The 18,265-nt window shown below is 42.1% G+C and overlaps 1 protein-coding gene across 10 annotated transcripts in view; it reads left to right on the forward strand.

Annotated features, from left to right (window-relative positions):
- The window catches only part of PAK1 (p21 (RAC1) activated kinase 1), a 75,134-nt gene that overhangs the window by 44,548 nt on the left and 12,321 nt on the right, over positions 1-18,265 (forward strand). For all 10 annotated transcript variants that reach the window (XM_058859442.1, XM_058859414.1, XM_058859406.1 and 7 more), the window contains 8 exons: positions 2,470-2,570; positions 4,019-4,166; positions 5,301-5,338; positions 7,244-7,360; positions 7,674-7,848; positions 10,789-10,852; positions 11,717-11,765; positions 13,715-13,827. In XM_058859442.1, coding sequence (XP_058715425.1) covers positions 2,470-2,570; positions 4,019-4,166; positions 5,301-5,338; positions 7,244-7,360; positions 7,674-7,848; positions 10,789-10,852; positions 11,717-11,765; positions 13,715-13,827 — 805 coding nt within the window. The remainder of the gene's footprint in view (positions 1-2,469; positions 2,571-4,018; positions 4,167-5,300; positions 5,339-7,243; positions 7,361-7,673; positions 7,849-10,788; positions 10,853-11,716; positions 11,766-13,714; positions 13,828-18,265) is intronic.

Consider the following 18,265-nt stretch of genomic DNA (forward strand, 5'->3'; position numbering starts at 1 on the left):
CAGAGCAGAGGTGTTGTGTAAAGGATACAAAGGGGCATAAATCCAGGGCCTCATGCATGTTTGCACACTTGCATTGAGCTATACCCCTTGTCAGGCAGCTCTGGAGGTGTCATGCTCTGCCTGCAAAATTTAGGAAGTAATTTGTAGTCCTGATTTCCTCTGCCCAAGCCTAAACCACAAACCTGGTATTTAAAAAACCTGTTGGCTTAATACTGGGTGAGTCCTGCCCAATGGGATGCAGAGCTTGTGTGACTTGTTGCTCTTAGCAGAACTTGTGAATTTTTTGAATTTTCCTGGGCTCAGGGGACTCATCCCAATTTATGGGATGCTGTTATAACAGCATTGAGCATGGAAGGTTGTGAATGAGAAGATAATGAGGTGTTTGTGGAAATAAAGCCTTTGGTGGTGGTAGGTAGGTCATCTTAAATATATTGTTTTTCTTTCATATTTTTTTTAAAATTAAGATTCTTCAAGTCTTAGCTCATTGTAAGGATAATGCAATCACTTTAAAGGGACATTAAGTATTTAGCAAGATTGGGAGTGCCTTTCTCTTTAGTGCTTTTTCCCTTATACCACCTGCTAAGACATAAATATCTGCATACAAAGGCAATTGTATTATTAATGGTTTACTAATGTTTAGGCTTTTAGATCTGTTAGATAAAAAAACACCTAAATCTTCTGGATAACAACTTAACGCCCTTAAGCTTTTATAGGAATATGTTCAACTCTGCTATGGCAGCCACCCTGGACCATGTGTGGGTGTTTGTTGTCCATGCAGAACTCTTGTATAGTGATGCTGGCAGAGGTGTCCTCTTCTTCCTCACCTGAGCAATGGGCTTCTAGGCTGAGATGGCACCTCATTCTTTGGCTTGGAAGAGTGGACTGATCCTGTGGGCAGACCTATGGAATATGGTGGCTCTGATGGCACTCCCTGCACCTCTTTGCCTCTTGCTTTCCATCCAGTGCTAGTGCACGCAGCAGCCTCTGTGCTGCAGATGCTCACCATCTGTTAGCCAGCAGCTGCTCCTGTCTCCTCCTCACTCCCTTCTCAGGGGTGGCTCCTCCAGTGTGGCTCTTTTCCCCTTGGCAACTCTGTTGCTCCTCTGTGACTCAGCTTCCCCCGTTCCCTTTGTTTGAAAGAGGGATCAAAAACAATCTGTTCCATCTTCGTGTCCCAAATGGAGCATCTGATCCTTTTTTTTCTCCAAAACTGCTCTGTACAACTGTAGCTCTGTAATGATACAGAGAGCAGTGCTGGAGCTGGCACTGAACGAAATGGGATTCAGTCCTTTGGGGCCAACCCTGAGCCTCTCTACACAACCAACCACAGCAGTGTCTTAAAGAATTGCTACGCTGTGTGTTAGCCTTGCAGGCTTCTCAAATACCTGGGGTTTGGCATTCACGTTGCCAAAAGTGCACTGGAGAATGTCAGCCACAAAACAAATTCTGTTTGGCATTGGATAAAAAAGGGGAGCAGCTGGGAAATATAAGTGGTTTGCTCACCTTCTCCTGGCTCCACTGATTTCATAACTACAAACAGCAGCAAAGCTGACTAGAATGTGGTTCTTGCTTAAACTAATCTCAGTTTCTTGAATACAATAAATACTAAAAGGAAGGTGGAGTCCTTAATGCATAATGAATATGGATGAACTTAATCCAGTGCATAATGATAATCTTGTTTGAAGACCTCAGTTTAAAATTTGCAGGGTGCACCTGCTTTGATCTATTTCCTTCCCTGTTTCTTTATGACTTCAGCTCCTCACCTGCCAGATTCTGCCATCTTGCTTGTGTCTTCAAAGCTGGTTATTAAAAACATCTGTAGTTCATTTTGTCAGCAAAAAAAAAATGGAAGTGCTTTCACTCATAAGATTTTATAGCGGAATCCTACATTATATTTAGGTTTCTTCATAAACTTTTGAGAAAATAGGATGAAGGAAGCAATTTCTAAGCAGTATTTGTAGTTAATTTTGTCCCTGGCTTTGTATGAGAGACAAGTGTATATTTAAAAGCACATAATATGCACACACACACACACATATATATATATATTTAAGCTGATTAAAGGAACAAATAAAATGTGTTCAAAACTGACTGGCTTCCACTTACTGCCACTGTAGAGCTTTTGGCTCTGACCTGTGTAAGTCTGAGTGGATATTTTAGGTAAATAGCTCTCATGCTGTTGAGTCTACTAGTTGATACTTTACATACTGAAAATATCAGTTTCCTTCTTTTGTGCTTGTCCTGTGTTACAGGACTTTTATTTCTGTAGTTCTTTCATTGTGGCTGCTCTTAAGTGTGGAAAGAAAGTTTTTAAACTTGCTGTTTGTCTGCTTCAGATTGAAATCCTATGACTAGCAGAAGTGTGTGGGGGGGTGATTATGTAGGTGAATTTGAAGCTGTTGGGGAGATTTTAGTTCTTGATGCATGTATGGATATTTTTTTTATTGTTGTTGTTTTTGTCTCTTGCAGCCAATAAGAAGAAAGAGAAAGAGCGGCCGGAGATCTCCCTCCCTTCAGACTTTGAACACACGATTCATGTGGGGTTTGATGCAGTCACAGGAGAATTCACAGTAAGTGAATCTGGAGGAAAAAGAGAACTGTGTGGTTTAGCTTATTGCTAGGAGGAGCCAGGGCCCATTAATCTTTTATATATTAATGCTGGAAGAGCTATTACCATCATCTATTTTGATCTCATTTGAAACACATCTGCAGAGGTTACCCACTAATTCATGCTGAGAGACTGTCAAACTTGGCACATCCCAGGAGCTCAGGCTGCCAGCAAACTTTTCCTTTCTGGTTTTTTGGCTGTTGTGGTCAGCTAAACATGGTATATCTCTCCTCTCTTCCCTTCCCTCCCTCCACTAGAGCTGGAAGAGGTCTATAGCACAGTCTGTGTCCCCCAGGTGGGGCTCTGAGGGTTTTCCTTTGGGAAGCACACAGCTGTGTACAGCTACTTAGGCCAGAACATGTGTGTGCTGCCCTAAGGCTAAATGTCAGATGCTTTTATGTGTGGTGCGTTTTTTCGTTCTTTGACATGCAAAATACTGTAAAGACAGAGTTGTATTTCATCATCGTCGTCATCATCTTTTCATTCTTATTTTGGTTATGAGATAGTATTTCCTAGCAGCAGAAGTTGGTTGTGAACTTGAGTTGTTTGTTTGTTTGTTTCTACCTGTCTGTAATATGCTGCTTTTTCAGGGGCTTTATTCCTCTACCCTGAATCATGTATACATGTGTGTTTTGCATGGCAGCCTCTAGACTTGCCTGGTTACCCCACATGTGCTAGTGGGGAATTACCTGAGGGCTGTATCCAGCCATCCTTTTGAACAGGGAGGAAGATAACTTCATTGCTCATGGATCCCAATCTCTGCCACTTTGTCCGTACAAACTGTTATCCCTGCTGGTCAGGAAAGGCACAAGTCTGGCTGTTCTCCAGGTGTGTTTATTTTCTGGCAGAAATTATGTCCCTATAATGAAATTCTGAGTTTCAGATGTGAAGTTAGCACCTCTGCTTTCCCAGCTCTGGTTACAATGGGCACCACACTGCTGTTACCAAAGAACTCTAGTGCTACCAGAAGACCCAAATGAGTGTTGCATGTCCATTGTGCTGGAGGTTATGCAGCATGTGTTACTTCCGTAGTCTTTCTTGTATAATTATGTGAATACCTGTGCATAAAGGATTTTGTGTTATGTTTTTTTCTTGAGGCTTTTCCCAAACTGCAGCAATTGGGTCTTCTCTCTTGGTTTTGAATTTTGGTCTGCAAAGGACCTGGGAGTCACCCAGAGACCCAAGAGCAGAGTGACATTTACATGCCCAAGTGTGCTTTGTAACACAGGCAGTGGCTAGGGAGGCACACATTCACCGCCTTTTTCTTTCCTCTTCCTTTCTGTCCTCTTTTGTCCCAGTTTCCCTCACAGTACTGTGTAACTCCAAAAGCTGGGGCAGAACTGTGACAGTGGGTTTATGTTTTGTGCGTGTTAGGCCAGCTGTATGTCAACAAGGTGCCTCTTCCCACAGGGAATGCCGGAGCAATGGGCACGTCTCCTGCAGACTTCCAACATCACCAAGTCAGAGCAGAAGAAGAACCCCCAGGCAGTGCTGGACGTGTTGGAGTTTTACAACTCCAAGAAGATCTCCAACAGCCAGAAGTACATGAGTTTCACAGGTACCTGGTGATGGTCTCATGTGGCTGCTTTGTCCAACTCATCGTGGTCAGGGCATGTGGGGTTTCTTTTTGTTTAATCAACAAATAGGTCTCTCTTTTCAAGGAAAATGTGAATGAGATTCTCTGGCTGCTCAAGCACCCTTCTTCTTTTAAAATGCTGTTCTGTTAATCTGGATGCCTAGCATAGCTGCAAAAGAGGAGGTCAGTCAACTGGCTGAGCCTCCCAAACGCATACTTTTTCTGATGCTCACAGCCAGCATCTGGAAGGCAGATCCCAGACTGCTGGGGCTGGGATCACCCTGATGGAAGTCCTTGGAGAAAACAGGCAGCTAAATTTTGCACCAGTTTCAGTTTGTAGGGTGGGTGTGGACGTTGCTTTTTGTGTACTTGAGGGATGAGAGTCTCTCTGCTCCCTTGTGCCATGGTTGAGGAATACACCTCAGCTGCCTGGATGCTTGAAAATTGCTGGCTGGATTCCTTTAAAAGTCAAAACTGCCAAGGTTTTGTGCCTCTTTCTATAGATTATCTGCCCTCTGAAGAACATCTGCAAGCACCACTCCTTTTCCTTTCAACTGCAGCTCCTTCCTTTTCTAAATATTAACCCCTACATTGGTTCTTTTAGGGGGATAGAGCCATGTCACCAGATCTGATACTAATTAGGAAGGCTCCAAGCAGGGATAAAAGCACAAATATTCCCCATATGTGCCTGGAGAGTCAAATGAGAAGCCCGTCATTGGCTTGTGAGGTCCTCTGTGCTATTCCAGGAAGTTTAGGTGGCTGAGACTGAACATTTTGCAGTTGGGAATCAGCTGCAGTGCCTCTGCTGGGGACTTAGTGCACTGGTAACATTTTGTGCACATGATTGCAAGACAATATTCATTCAGGTTTTGCTCTGGCAATTCCACCCTCCTGCTGCAGGGATTTGTTGTGACTCCTGCATTTGTCTGCATTTATTTATCCTCTGCTCCTATATCTTCCAGGGTTCAGCTGGTTCTGGGAAGCTGGAGTTAGGGAACTAACTCTGGGAGCAGCCTTTTTTCCTGCCTTTTCTAAAGAGAGTTTGTCCCGTTCTTCTTGCCCCACTGCTGCTGCATTTATAACTCATTTTTAATGGCATTATTGTCTGTCTTTCAGATAAATCAGCAGAGGAGTACAATTCATCTAATACACTGGTAAGCCTCACATTGTGTCTTGAGTTTGGGGATTCAAAAAGCTGCAAAAACTAGTTAATTACATGTAAATTTGTAGTTTGCTTAGTGTTTTAAAATCTGAACTATATATATTTGTATAGCCAGTACAAATTTATAAAAGCAGGCAGGCTCCTTCACTTTTTTTTTCAGCTGATAGGGAATAAAGCAGACAGAAGTAGGATTTTTAGTGAATAGTGAATTAGTGAATGGAAGTTAGCAAATTAATTAGTAGAAATAGCTCTGTTTGCATAGAAGTTTGTGTTTTCTATACCTAAAATTTGATAACCACTCTACTGTCAGGTTTTATGTCTTTATAAACATCTGTGATATAATGATGTTTGTTTACTAACCTGCAAGGTCTGATTTACCAAAGCTAGTGTTGATTAACCAGACTAATCTCTAATAGAACAGGAAATAAGAGGTTCTCCTCCTTTCTGCTTGACCTTTACTCAGTCCTTGCCGGGGCAGGCACCACTTCTAATTGCTTTGTTAAGAGACATGATAAATTTCTGTATATGCCTGTGAGATGGAAGAAAAAAACTTGCAGTTTAAGATGGTCCATAAAACCCCATAATTCCTTCATCTCTTGCTTTCTCATTGCCATGTCATTACCTAGAACTGGCTTATTATGCTCCCTTCCAAAGGCAGCTTATTCAGCTCTGATCATTTAGGACTCCCTCTAAAAAGAAAAGGAAAATGTTTCCGACATTGTTCATTATTACACGTCATTGTTTGTCAGTCCTCAGAAGTTTCAATATCTGAGGTTGGATTTTTAAGTAAATCCTGACAAAAGAAGTAGTTACCAGTCTACTGAGATAGCCTGAGGGAGGGCATTAAGTAATCTTTAATTTTGGGGATATTGAGGAAACTCCCAAGAGCACAGGTTTTCCTTGTTGCTTTTAACAAGCTAGGCTTTTTGTGTTATGTCAAGTGCATTTTGACAATTATTTGTCAGGATGATGGTGACTTGAAGTGTTTTAGGCTCAACAAAATACTGTGTTGCTTTCCCCCTCTTTCTGAGGACTTTTAATACTTTTCCCCTGCCTCTCTTACAGAAGTGATGATGTGCAAGCAGAACTGGTCTAGTGGGTTGAGGACCTCACCAAATTTATTCTGAAATGTTTATAGTGTAAAGAATGTAATGAACTTCAAATTGAGTTTCAAATGTATAAGTTTAAAAGCTACTTTCATTCCTAATCACAGTATTGCAGAAAATTCCAGATAATTTTTAACCACATATAAAACTGTTTTTAAACAAAGTAAGTTTCTATTTTTCCATAAATTTTTATGTTAGGAAGTAATTTTAAAAGATATTTGAAAAGATTTTGCCAGATTCTGATTCCAAAATCTCACATTAAATAATTAATTCTCAATCACAGTACCAGAGACAATGTTAACTTTACCTCCTAACTTTCGGAGAAAACATTAAGAGTTTGATGCAAATTCTAGCATTCAAAGTCTGAAATCTTCATACTGAATGGTCAGGGTTTGAAACAAACAAAAAACCCTAAGAGACAGTATAAATAGGGACAGTTATTTCCAAATTTGGGTGTCCCAAAACTTGTGTGGGTGTTGGGAAAGCAGTGAGAGAGCCCAAGTCTCCTCAGGTCCTTGGGAAGAAGAGGATTGCTGCACTCAGGCAGATAAGGAGCTCTGTCTGAACAATTGTGTCAGACAGTGCTGGACTGCAGATCCAGTTTTCATGAAGACCCAGGAACCTTGGGTTTTGAATTTTTCAGACACTGTAACCCACCAACCTGTTCTGATTATTGTTTTTCTGCACTTGCTCAATTGCAATCTCTGTTAGGAGCTTAATCCAGTGTTTGTGATTTTGTTTATAACATGTGATTGGGTTTTTATTTTTGCTATTTGTGCAACTCCATGCAGAATGTGAAGGCTGTCTCTGAGAGCCCTGCAGTGCCCTCAGTGTCTGAGGATGAGGATGATGAAGATGATGCAGCACCTCCCCCTGTGATAGCTCCGCGACCTGAACACACCAAATCTGTGAGCACAAATTCTTTTTTCAGCCTGCACTGCTGCAATCACAGTCAGACCTTACCTGTGACTCTTCGTCCCTCTGCATGGCTTGATGCTGAGCCCTTCTTGGGAGCAGGAGGGAGGCAGTGGGAGCCATTCCTCTGGCAGAGTACCTCAGTGTTGTCTTAGAGTACTTGCCCAGTTGTGCAGGGAGGGCACAAGTCCTTGATTAGTGGTGTTAGTTGCTAACAAAGCAGCTATAGAAATGCAGCCCTGACAACAGTAGAATAAAAGTGTTTAAATCTTCACCTGACTTGTGTGTTTTTCTCAACAAAATTAGATATACACCCGCTCAGTGATAGACCCTCTTCCTCCGCCTACCAGAGATGTGGCCACCTCTCCTATCTCTTCTCCCTCGGAAAACAGCACAACAGCACCCGACATGCTGGTCAGGAACACGGAGAAACAAAAGAAAAAGCCGAAAATGTCAGATGAAGAGATACTGGAAAAATTAAGTATGTTCTTGCTCTTTAAAAAAGTTAAATTCCAGGTCCTGCTGTGTTGGTTTCTCAGAATACCAATAAGCTGAAATGTTTCCCCATTTTGTAATCCCTTACTGAAGACAGGAGCACACAGTCACAACACAGAATTGGGGGCAGATGTAAGGGGTGAGATTGAATTTAAGCTGAGCACCTGTGATACTGGGTGAAGTCCCCAGGGAGTTATAGTTCCTCAGGCTCTGCAAAACAAGCCCTGAATAAATAACATCTATTTAACTATGAAGTCTGAGATCATTCCACATCTTATTCTGTAGCTCTGAAGCATGAATGATTATACTGCGATGTTAGACATAAGGTGTCTAAAAGATGGAGAGAAAATTAATGCATCCCGAAGTTTTCCTTCCATGGTATCATGGTGTAAAGTGGCTTGGTTATTTTTAAGTGCTTTAACATTTTGTGGGTAGCCAAATTGGTGGGTTTTTTCCCTGAGAAAAATTCAGCAAGTCTCTCAGTTGTGTTCTCGTGTCTTTAACATGAGAACCTTCAGTACAAGTACTCCTCTGCTTCCTGGTCGTTTTGGGTTGTGCTGTGGCATATTCAAGAGCTGAACCAGCTCTTTCATGCAATTGATTGCTATCCTCAGCCTGGGCCAGGTTTTATTAGAGTAGAACATTTCTAATTCTTTGAACTACTAATCCTGTATTGGTTAAATCCATGCCTTGTATGTCAGTTGACTTAAATTGTGTTAGCACCTCTGTGCTAAGGCTGGCCTCTTTGGTTTGTGGGTATATTTGTCAGTATTTTAGGAATAAGAGTCCGGTAGTTAGATGAACACTTAATCTGAGGATATAATTTTAAATTTTTTAAAAAATATTAAAATGGTATCTGAGTAACTCATGTCTCTAAATAAATCCTAAATTGACTTGATGGCTTATTAACTGGGACTGCTTACTATTGGAAAACTCAGACCCATTGTTTCAAAACTTCACTCACTCAATTAGCAGGATCTGTTACATTAAGGATTCAAGACATTTTTGTGACCAAGTAGGGCGAGCAGCAACTGTGGCAGAAAAAAAGTGATATTCTAATAAAAATACACCCACTTCAGTCATGCAGAGAAATGCAAGTGCTACTTTTGGGAGTGCTGGGAAGCAGATGTACCTTCTGACACCTTGTTTGCTCCAGGTGTCAGCTTCTATATGTGGGCTAGTCAGAAAAATGTTATGAAGTTTTAATCTTTAGTCTTAATCTAAGTAAAAATGTCTTTTCACTGAGGGCAATGGAGCTGTACTTGTGCAGACAAGCAGCCTTTTGACATTTTAGTTTGACATGTTACTAAAATAATTAAAACTGTAAAGCAAAACTATATTTACATGTACTAAATGTGTGCAGAGGTTAAAAGGAAGCTGCTCAATCTCTACCTCTCAGCAGAAACACAGCATTGGTGCAAATATTAACAAATACTCACCTGACTCTTTGGAAGGTAGGAAACACCTCTACCCCCCATTTTAGAGTTAACAGCATTAAACAGCAAAACTGGCAACTGCTGCTTGTCACCACAGCATTCTGTCCAGTCTTTGCCTTGGGGAAACATTTGCAGTCTGAGCTTGTAGTTTGTGCTAGGCTTTGAGGGAGAATTTCTGAATATTTGTACAGAAATACCAGTCCTGAGGGCAGACAGCATTGCTTCTGTAATTGTAGAGTGGGTTTTGTAAAGCCAGATTTCTCTTCCTGCCCTCCCCTCCAAACATGGGTGATATCCCCTACTTCTACCTCTGTCTGTCCTAAACCCTCTGGATTTGGCTGCTTTCCAGTGGTGTCCGAAAATAGCCTGCTCTTGCTCTCCTTGCTACTGGATTTCTTGGCTTAATGACCATGAGCAGTTTCTTTGCCAATATACATCTGTTAAGGCTCAGCCCCAGACCCTGTGAGAGAGCACCATATGTCGCCAGCTTCGGTGACTTGCAAACACCAACTCGGATGCAGCTCTGCATCCCTTGATCCTATAACCACCCTGGTGCTGTTCGAGAAGAGACTGGCTCCCAGCTGAGCTCTAGAAATTGCTGGCTCTGGTTCCTTTACCCTAAAAAGGGTATTATTCCTGCCTGCCGTAGGGAAGTTGTCATTATCAGTTAGTTTGCAGCCACTTGCAGCCCCCTGCTGTGGAACACCAGGGAAAGTGCTTTTCCCTTTGAGGAAAGCAGTGACAGACTTTCTTTTGGTTTTGGGAGAATGAACTGAGGTGGTCTCGGGTTGCTCTCCGAAACTGGAGGGATGCTGGTAACTGCTGCTAAAGCCTGTGCTGGGTGTCAAGTTCCTGGAAGAGCAGCTGAGCATTGTTCAGGACAGGCCAGGGGAGGTTTGGCTTTGAATGGTCTCTACCTTCTCTCCTGAGTTTTGCAGCCCAGTCATTGGGTCAGTAAATGGTTGTGGTTGCAGTATCATAAATATATTTTTTTTCTGCTACAAATTGTCATGGTGTAAGGAGATCTTTGACTAGTTTTATAACAGGCTATTGCCTCCAAGATGATTGAGAGCCCAGCCTCCAAATTCAGAGACTTTGCAGTGCAGGAGAATCTTAGGTCATCCAGGGTGTTGAAGCTGGGAGTGACTTTAAATTGCAGGTTTCCAACAAATAATTATTTTTCCATGTGTTAGGCCTATGTATCCCCATCCTGCACCTAATAATGACTGCCAGTGAAGGATAAATGTTCTTAATGTCTGTGTCCCATCATTTCTGAAGGACAGTTCCAGTACAGGGGAGTGCTGCAGCTGGTAAGTGCACAAATAACTGAAGGCTTCCTTGGTGTCCCTGTGCTTCTGGGTTTCTGATGAGTGGTTCATGAGACACAACCTGATGTTGTCGATGGAGCTGTTCTTGTAGCTGTATGAAAAAAGGACTTGAAGAAAATCCTCTTGGTTTTTTTGATTTTTTTTTTTTTTTTTTTTTTTTAGGAAGTATCGTGAGTGTGGGCGATCCAAAAAAGAAGTATACGAATTTTGAGAAGATTGGGCAGGGGTTAGTATATGTTTCTTCTCTGTCCTAAACCTTTCATATCCCTATGCTAAGAGGAATTCACCAAAACTAGGCTAAGTTAGCTTGCTGGAAAGACTGTTTGGGATACTTTGGAAAGTTTATTTTGTTTGGTTGTTTATTTGATTTCTTGTTTTTGGTTGTTTTGCTGGGTTCCTCATTCTCCCCAGTCTTCTCCTGTTCCTGGCAAAGTGACAGGGACTGGATTTTTGTGCAATTGTGTTGTAATGTAAGAAATTATGCCATTAGGTAATAAGGTTGATAAATACAGCTACAAGCAGGGAGAGACTTGCAAGACTATCTTCAATTTACAGATTTACTTCTAAATCATCTCAAGGCGTGTGCTGTGCTCCTCTAAGCAAGGTAGGGGGGAAGGTAGAAGCTGTGGGAGAGACTGTACTGAGGCAAAACATAGATCTGCAGTCAGGTCCACGTGCTGAGGCTCAAACTCCTGTTTTCCTCACTACAAATGCCCTGTTTTTACTTTAGCTGATCGTGTTGCTCTGCTATCATGTTGGGCATTCTGCGAGCCAGGGTAGTGTGGTCATACCACTTGAAATGGAATAAACTCAGTCCTACAGATTGCTGGTTTAGCAGCAAGGGTTTGGATGACCACAGTGTCCCTTTTTCAGAGCTTTTCTCTCCATAAATCCTCTGGCTTCTCCCCCAACAACAGCCTTGTCTCAGAAATATTTCAGATGATGTTTACCACTGGAATTATTGCATGTAAAGCAATGGGATTGAGAGCAGTTTAGAGAGACAAGTGGGAAGGGGCATGTGTTAAGCTCTCACTTTTACTTTGAGACACTAATAAATGATTTTGTTTTTTCTTTCCTCTGTTTTGTTTAGAGCCTCAGGTACAGTTTACACAGCAATAGATGTAGCTACAGGACAGGAGGTAAGTGCTGCCAGAGTACCACACAGTGGATTTTGGATTGTGTCCCAAAAGTTCAAGTTGATGCTACAAAATAAAGACTGTCTTTCAGGGATTCATGACATCTTATTTTTAATGAGGTCTTTATTTACTTACTAATGATACATGGTTGAGTGGTCTAAGCAGAGAACTGGAAAAAATGACTTCACAAGTTTTGATTCCTGAATAATTTCATATTTATAAAGATTCTTTCTGTGACTGTAAAGGTTAGAAGCAAATGTTTGGTCTGGGCAGTTCTTCAGTAAAAGTTTCTCTATTCTTCCTCAAGACTGCTGCCTGTCTCCATGCAAACTCTTTTATTTGCCCTCTGCTCCTTTGCTTCCTACACTTATACTACTTAACTTGCAGAGAAATAGTTCCTGTCCCACCCTTTGCCCACTTAATTTCTGCCCTGGAATTGTGAGACAAGGAATGCCTGTCTTTTCTTTTTTCCCCTCACAATAATAAAAAGTGCCATGCTTATTGCCTGCATAATAAACTAATAGTGGTGGATATGCAGCATCTGTGGAAACCTTTATTTCTAGATGGAGGATTTTTAAAAAGATGAAAATTTGTGTGATTCCAGATATATTTATGGAAGTCTGCAACAATGTGTGTCTACTTTGCATTTGTACACTGTAAGAGTTATTCACCAGTAAATTTCATTATTGTGCTTTTTGCTGAAATTCCTTCACCTCCTTTTTCAGTTAATTAATGAAGAATTAATACAGTTCAACTGCAGCCTTTAAGGAAAGGTTCTTATATTTATTTTGAAGCACTGAGAAATTTTATAGGAGAGGGAAGTCCTTTGATGGTTTTCTGCTTTCTTTCTGGACCCCTTGGGTGACTCCTATATGAAAATTTGAACTCTTGTATTACAACAGACTTTTAAAGCATTCCTATTACACTAGTGTGATCAGGCCCTGAAATTTTAAATCTGCATTTGTGATTGCTGTAACTTTGTCATGTTGTTGCTTGTTCCTTTCTATGAATGCAATGAACTCAGGAGCTCAGTGCAGGGAAACACTGGGAATTATCTGCATGAAATGCCTTCCCTCACTTCTTCATCTTTCATTCTTCTCTCTGGTCGTGTACAAAGACCAGCATGGGGTTTTTGTTTTTGTCTTCTTTTAAGTACTGTTTGGCAGCCCTTGTGAGTACTGTGGAAAACCAGCATGTCTGTCTGCTCTTGCCTTCTCATGTGTTGGGACTTTTGTATAGTCTTCCCTGCTATACTATCAAAATGCTAATTGTATCTATCTATATTGGCACTCTGTGGCTTGTTTTTTTCAATTCTTGTTTTTGTGAGTCACTGTAGTTGCTGGCTCTGGTCCATTCGCCCAGGCCTCTTTCTTTGCATGTAGCAGTTTGTAAAGGCATAGTTTCACCTCATTCCAAATGCCTAAATATGGTACAAAGACACTGGAGTTGTAACCTCTATGAATTATCTCTGCCTCCAGCTGTGCTGAGTAGGTTTACTGATTTGAAGGCTCCTCTGAGGACCAGGTGCTCTCACAAAGTACTGGTAGTGTGGAAACTTGAATACAAGTATTCAAAGCATGTTGTAACCTTCCTGCTTTTTGCATACATACATGCAGAGCAGGTCTCCTAAAACAACAAGAAAGCTGCTAAACTGAAGGGCTGCAGCTGACAAATCCATCCCTGTTGCTGTTCAGGCATGACTGGACATAAAGCTGACTCAAATTAATTTATTTTCAGCCTTTTATCTATCTTTACTGGTGCTTCTCTCCCCCAGGTCTTGTTGTCACAAAAGAAATAGTTACTGTCTTGAAGTACTAAGCATGGTTGTGTCATTCACCCATCCTACTTTAGATTTCTAGAAGCCAAAATTTGCATGGGAGCAGGGAAAAAAACACTAAAAAAATTTCAGAAACTCCTGCAATAATGCTTTACTTGATCTCTTTTCACGGCAGGTTGCAATCAAACAGATGAATTTGCAGCAGCAGCCCAAAAAAGAACTGATTATTAATGAGATCCTTGTGATGAGGGAAAACAAAAACTCCAACATTGTCAACTACTTGGACAGGTACGTCATTATTTGAAGGGCTCACAAAGGGAAACACTTCCTTGTCAAACTTCTTAAGGGCTTCTAGCTCAGCTTAATGCAAGTTTAGGACAGCCTTGCATTGCTTAATGCATGTGGCATTGTGGGTGTGTGGGTGGCCTCGTTCTCCAGAATGAGAAGAAACAGGTATCTGAACCAATGTTAATGGGATGTCTAGGCTCTCTTTAGAGATGCTGGCAGCTAAGGTCCTGTCAGGACTCCATTTTTCATCTCTCTCCTTTGCTAAATTTGACACAATAAACTTCCGGCTTATTTCTTTTGTGTTAATAAAGGGGAAAAAGAAACAGCTTGAAATGTATTATTTCCATTTGCTTTCCTCTTCTTTCTCTTTTCCTTTCCCTCTTTGATTCTACAATGCTGGTGTTCTGCTGCCAGAGGAGCTGACTGCTTCCAGGGTTAGATGTAGTCTTGTCCCTGTGACTGTCCACTGAGGTTTTTGCACAGGAGCATAACAACAATGAAGGTGAATGACATGTGACACATAACATGAGGTCAGGGCAGACCTCAACACAGCCTTGCAGTACTTTAGGGGACTTTTAAAAGGAGGGAGAGTGACTTTTAAGGCAGATAGTGATAGAACAAGAGGGAACAAAGTTTTCAGATAAAAGAGGGTAGATTTAAGTTAGGTATAATGAAGAAATTCTTTACTGTGAGACACTGGCACAGGCTGCCCAGAGATGTAGCTGCCCTGGCAGTGTTTAAGGCCAGGTTGAGTGAGATTCTGAGCAGTCTGGTGTAAAGGAAGGTGTCCCTGCCCATGGCAAGGGTTTGGGGCAAGGTGGTCTTTAAGGTCACTCTGAACCCAAAACATTCTATCATTCCATGATGCCGAAAGCCCAGCAGGCAGAAGCATTTCATGGTGGCTTGAATTCACTGTCAACACCACGGTGCTTCATTGTGTCAAGCCTGTGTCACTCGTTAAAACTATAGCTCGTTCCATTTGAGCTGCAGCACAATTGTCAGTCTGCTGCACTCAACAACTGAATGTACTAGTTCTGATGAACCACAGGTTTGCCTTATTATATGGGTAAAGACTGCTTGGATAAGGTGAGCTGCAGACTTTAATCTTGGCAGCTTGGTTTTTTTGGAAGATACAATGAAGGGATGTGACCTAGAATCCCTGGAAATTTGAGAAAGGATTTGCACACTTTTTTGCTGTGTGTAAAATCTAATCAGCTGTTTCATTTATAGGTTTCTTTTGCAGGCTTTTAATGTCTTGCCCAAAAAAGGTGGTACTTATATAAACCGCAACAGTTGTTCTGCTGAAATTTTGGTGCTGTGTCCCATGCATGGCTGTAAACAGCTACTTTGTTGAGGAGACAGAAAGCCTGCTCCTGAAATTTTTATGCCAGAAGTGTGTGTGCAGGGAACTGATGCTGGGCACACACCCTCTTTCCTAGAGAGAGTAGAAGAATGATATCAGTGTAAAATGAAACAAGTGGTTGTGAGTTGCATCTGGGCTAGAACTGTTATTTTCCTTTGGCTCATTAGAGGCTTTGTTTTGGCAAAACTGTGTGAGAGACATACTCTTCTCATTAGAGAGCATCGCTGTGTGCATGCACTTGTCTTGTCTAGCCAGTGCATTCCAGCTGCAGGATAGCTCAGTGTCCTGCTGTTTCTTGTTCAAACTTTCAGCAATAAAAGCTGCTGCTTTTGTCCTCCATTTTCACTAATCTTTTTCAGAGGGATTAGCCTTTGTTTGAGTGGTACACATGGACAGAACAGCAACTGGGATGAGCATGGGGGTTCTTTTGCCTATTATGCCACTTCAGCTCTGCAACTGCAGGATCCTGTTGCTGGGGAGCTGTGTCCCTCCTGCCCAGCCTGACATGCCTGTGCTTCCCAAGTGCTGAATTAAGCTAATATTTGGATGCCACTTGCTGGCTTCTTCTGCCTCCTGCTAAAGGAGGTGGAGGAAGGATGTGCTGGTCGCTCTGGGTCCAGGTTTTTGCTTTGTGGTTCTGTTATGGTGTCTAGCCTTCTGAGTCCCTAATGGGGGGTAGTCATTGGCATAAACCAGTGCTCTCAGCTCCTGCCCTTATGCAGGGGTTTCCTGTGCTTTGTCCTCTGTTATAACTGCATGGCCTACTTGCTTGTGGTTAAGCAGCTTTTCTGCTGCAGTCGTAGTGGCCAGTGCACAAAGGTGTGCTGTGATATTTAAGATAATTCAGCTGTACTTAGGAGCTGGATTTAGAAGCAGCTGGATCTGAAGACAGTGACACTAGTCTTCTGTACAAACAGCCACTTGTGCTGGGTTACCTGCTGGGAGTGCCAGTTCCTTTCTGCTGCATGAAAGAGGCCCTCAGAGCTCTGAACTCAGCCATCTAAACACAGGCATCAGATACCCAATGCCAGGCAAAGCAAACTCCTACCCTTTAGTTTTGTTCTGAAGAACTTCTTAACTTAATAAACCCCCCAAATAAGTGGTAGCTTCTGTTACCCCAGCCCCAAACTGTAGTAGGGATGGATGGTCAGTGAATAAAGCCGAAGATGTAAGACAGTCACGCTACAAGAAGACACCGGTTTCTTTCCAAGCTACATTCACATTTGCATGTAGAAAGCATGTTACTGGTGCAAAATTCTGTAGTGAATGAACTTGCACTTCTGGGCAGCTCCGAATTCCATCAGTTTTATCAATAAAGAATGTATATTTGTGATATAGAGGGCTTGGTGAACAAGGTATCCTAAGGTATCTAAGTGGAGGCTGAAGAACACCTTATGGGATCAGACATTACCTGTTCCTACAGATGGATGAAGAGAAAGGTGTAGACCATCTCCTTCTTCTTTGAAAGATTTTCCTCAGGTTTTTCTTACTGTCAGCTTGTTTTGGAAGGTGACTGGGTGACAATATGTGACACCATGCTGTGCCTGATGTCGCATCAGAGCAGTGTGTAGGTGTGTGGACTTCCTGGTGGTGTCTCTAGAACTGCTGAGAGAGTGGGTTTGACTCATGCCTACAGTGGGCAGCTCGGTGACTAAAGCTAGCAAAAGAGTGGAAAGATCCTCAAGAAAGTACCACCCTGAAATGACATTCCTTTGGTGGCAGCTGTCAGGGAGACACTGTTAATTTCACCTCCCTGTGTTTTATGTCAAATGTATCAATTATTGCATTGCCAGGGTCTTGGCACATGTTTGTGGCTGCTCATGGCTCAGCTTTGGCTTCACAGTGTGGTTCTTGGCTCGCTCCATCTGTTTTGGCTGCAGAGAGATACCAGCTTGCTCCCAGCATGTGGAACCCAAGATTGCCATGCAAAGAGCCCATTCTACTCTTATTCTTACAGTCAAGTGCATTTGGGCTGCAGAGTGCTACTGGCAATGAAGGGAAACCTCGTGATGTCCATGGTGGGTGATCTGTCGAGAGGGTGATGATAAAATCTGCAGAGAGCTTGATTTGTCAGAAGTGAAGAAGTAGCTGTGGCGTAGGGGCAGGAAGGAAGAGTGTGGGTGGAGTTGGACTTTCAGAGCCCAACAGAAAGTAAATGACCCACAGAGTTAGCAGGAGTGCTTTTAAAAGCAGTCTTGCTGCTCCTCTCTCACTCAGAGGCACTGCTCTGCAGGTGGTACTGCTGTTGCTGGGGTCTGTAGTGCTGGGAAAACAAAATGCCAGTGCATCAGCTTCTGTTCCGTAGTGCAGTTTGGGACCTCTCTGCTGCAGGAGCACAGCCCTGTGCCCTTGGGCTTTGCATCCTGGAAGAATTGCAAATGGCACTTCCCTTCATAGTCTTCAGCATCAGCAAACCAAGACATCCATTTTGTCTCTGGGATTAAAAGGTGTCCATAACTCTAACACTGCTGTCATCCAGGTGTAGCTGAGACCATTAGTACTATTTAGGGGGATTTTTTTCATTAACTTAGTGTCAGTGTGTCCTTTGGGGGTAAATTCCACACCTTTCTCACTCCTGTGATGTCTCACTCATCTCTGTCTACTTTTCTTGACAAGTTTAATGGCTTTTTTCTCCTTTACTATCACTTTCTACTTAATTGTTCCCTGGTACCTATCCCAGCTTTTGCATTTGGCTCCTGGAAAATTCATTCCTCAGTAGGATGGAATATCAGTGTTTCATAGCAAAGCAAATGTATCCTTAATGAACTCTAATGCCAGAGGAAGCTTTTAATTAGGTTCTCTGCTCTCTCACTTTTGACTCATCTGTCCACTCATTTGAAAAATGAGAGGATAGGCTGAAAAGGGGGGTTTTCAAACTGATTATTCCTTCCTCAGGAATGTGTCATCCTGATGTATTTGTCATGGAAGTTTGTGTTGATGGGTCCAAAAAGGGGCAGAAATGGTTGTTTTTGTTTTTTTTGTGGTTTTTTTTTGTTTGTTTGTTTTTAATGAGTTATTGCAGAAGGCTTCATCTCCTGTCTTCTGCTTTTAGACATGAGTACACACACACAACAG

Source organism: Poecile atricapillus, chromosome 1, assembly GCF_030490865.1.
Source record: "Poecile atricapillus isolate bPoeAtr1 chromosome 1, bPoeAtr1.hap1, whole genome shotgun sequence".
In the NCBI taxonomy this organism is placed as follows: domain Eukaryota; kingdom Metazoa; phylum Chordata; class Aves; order Passeriformes; family Paridae; genus Poecile; species Poecile atricapillus.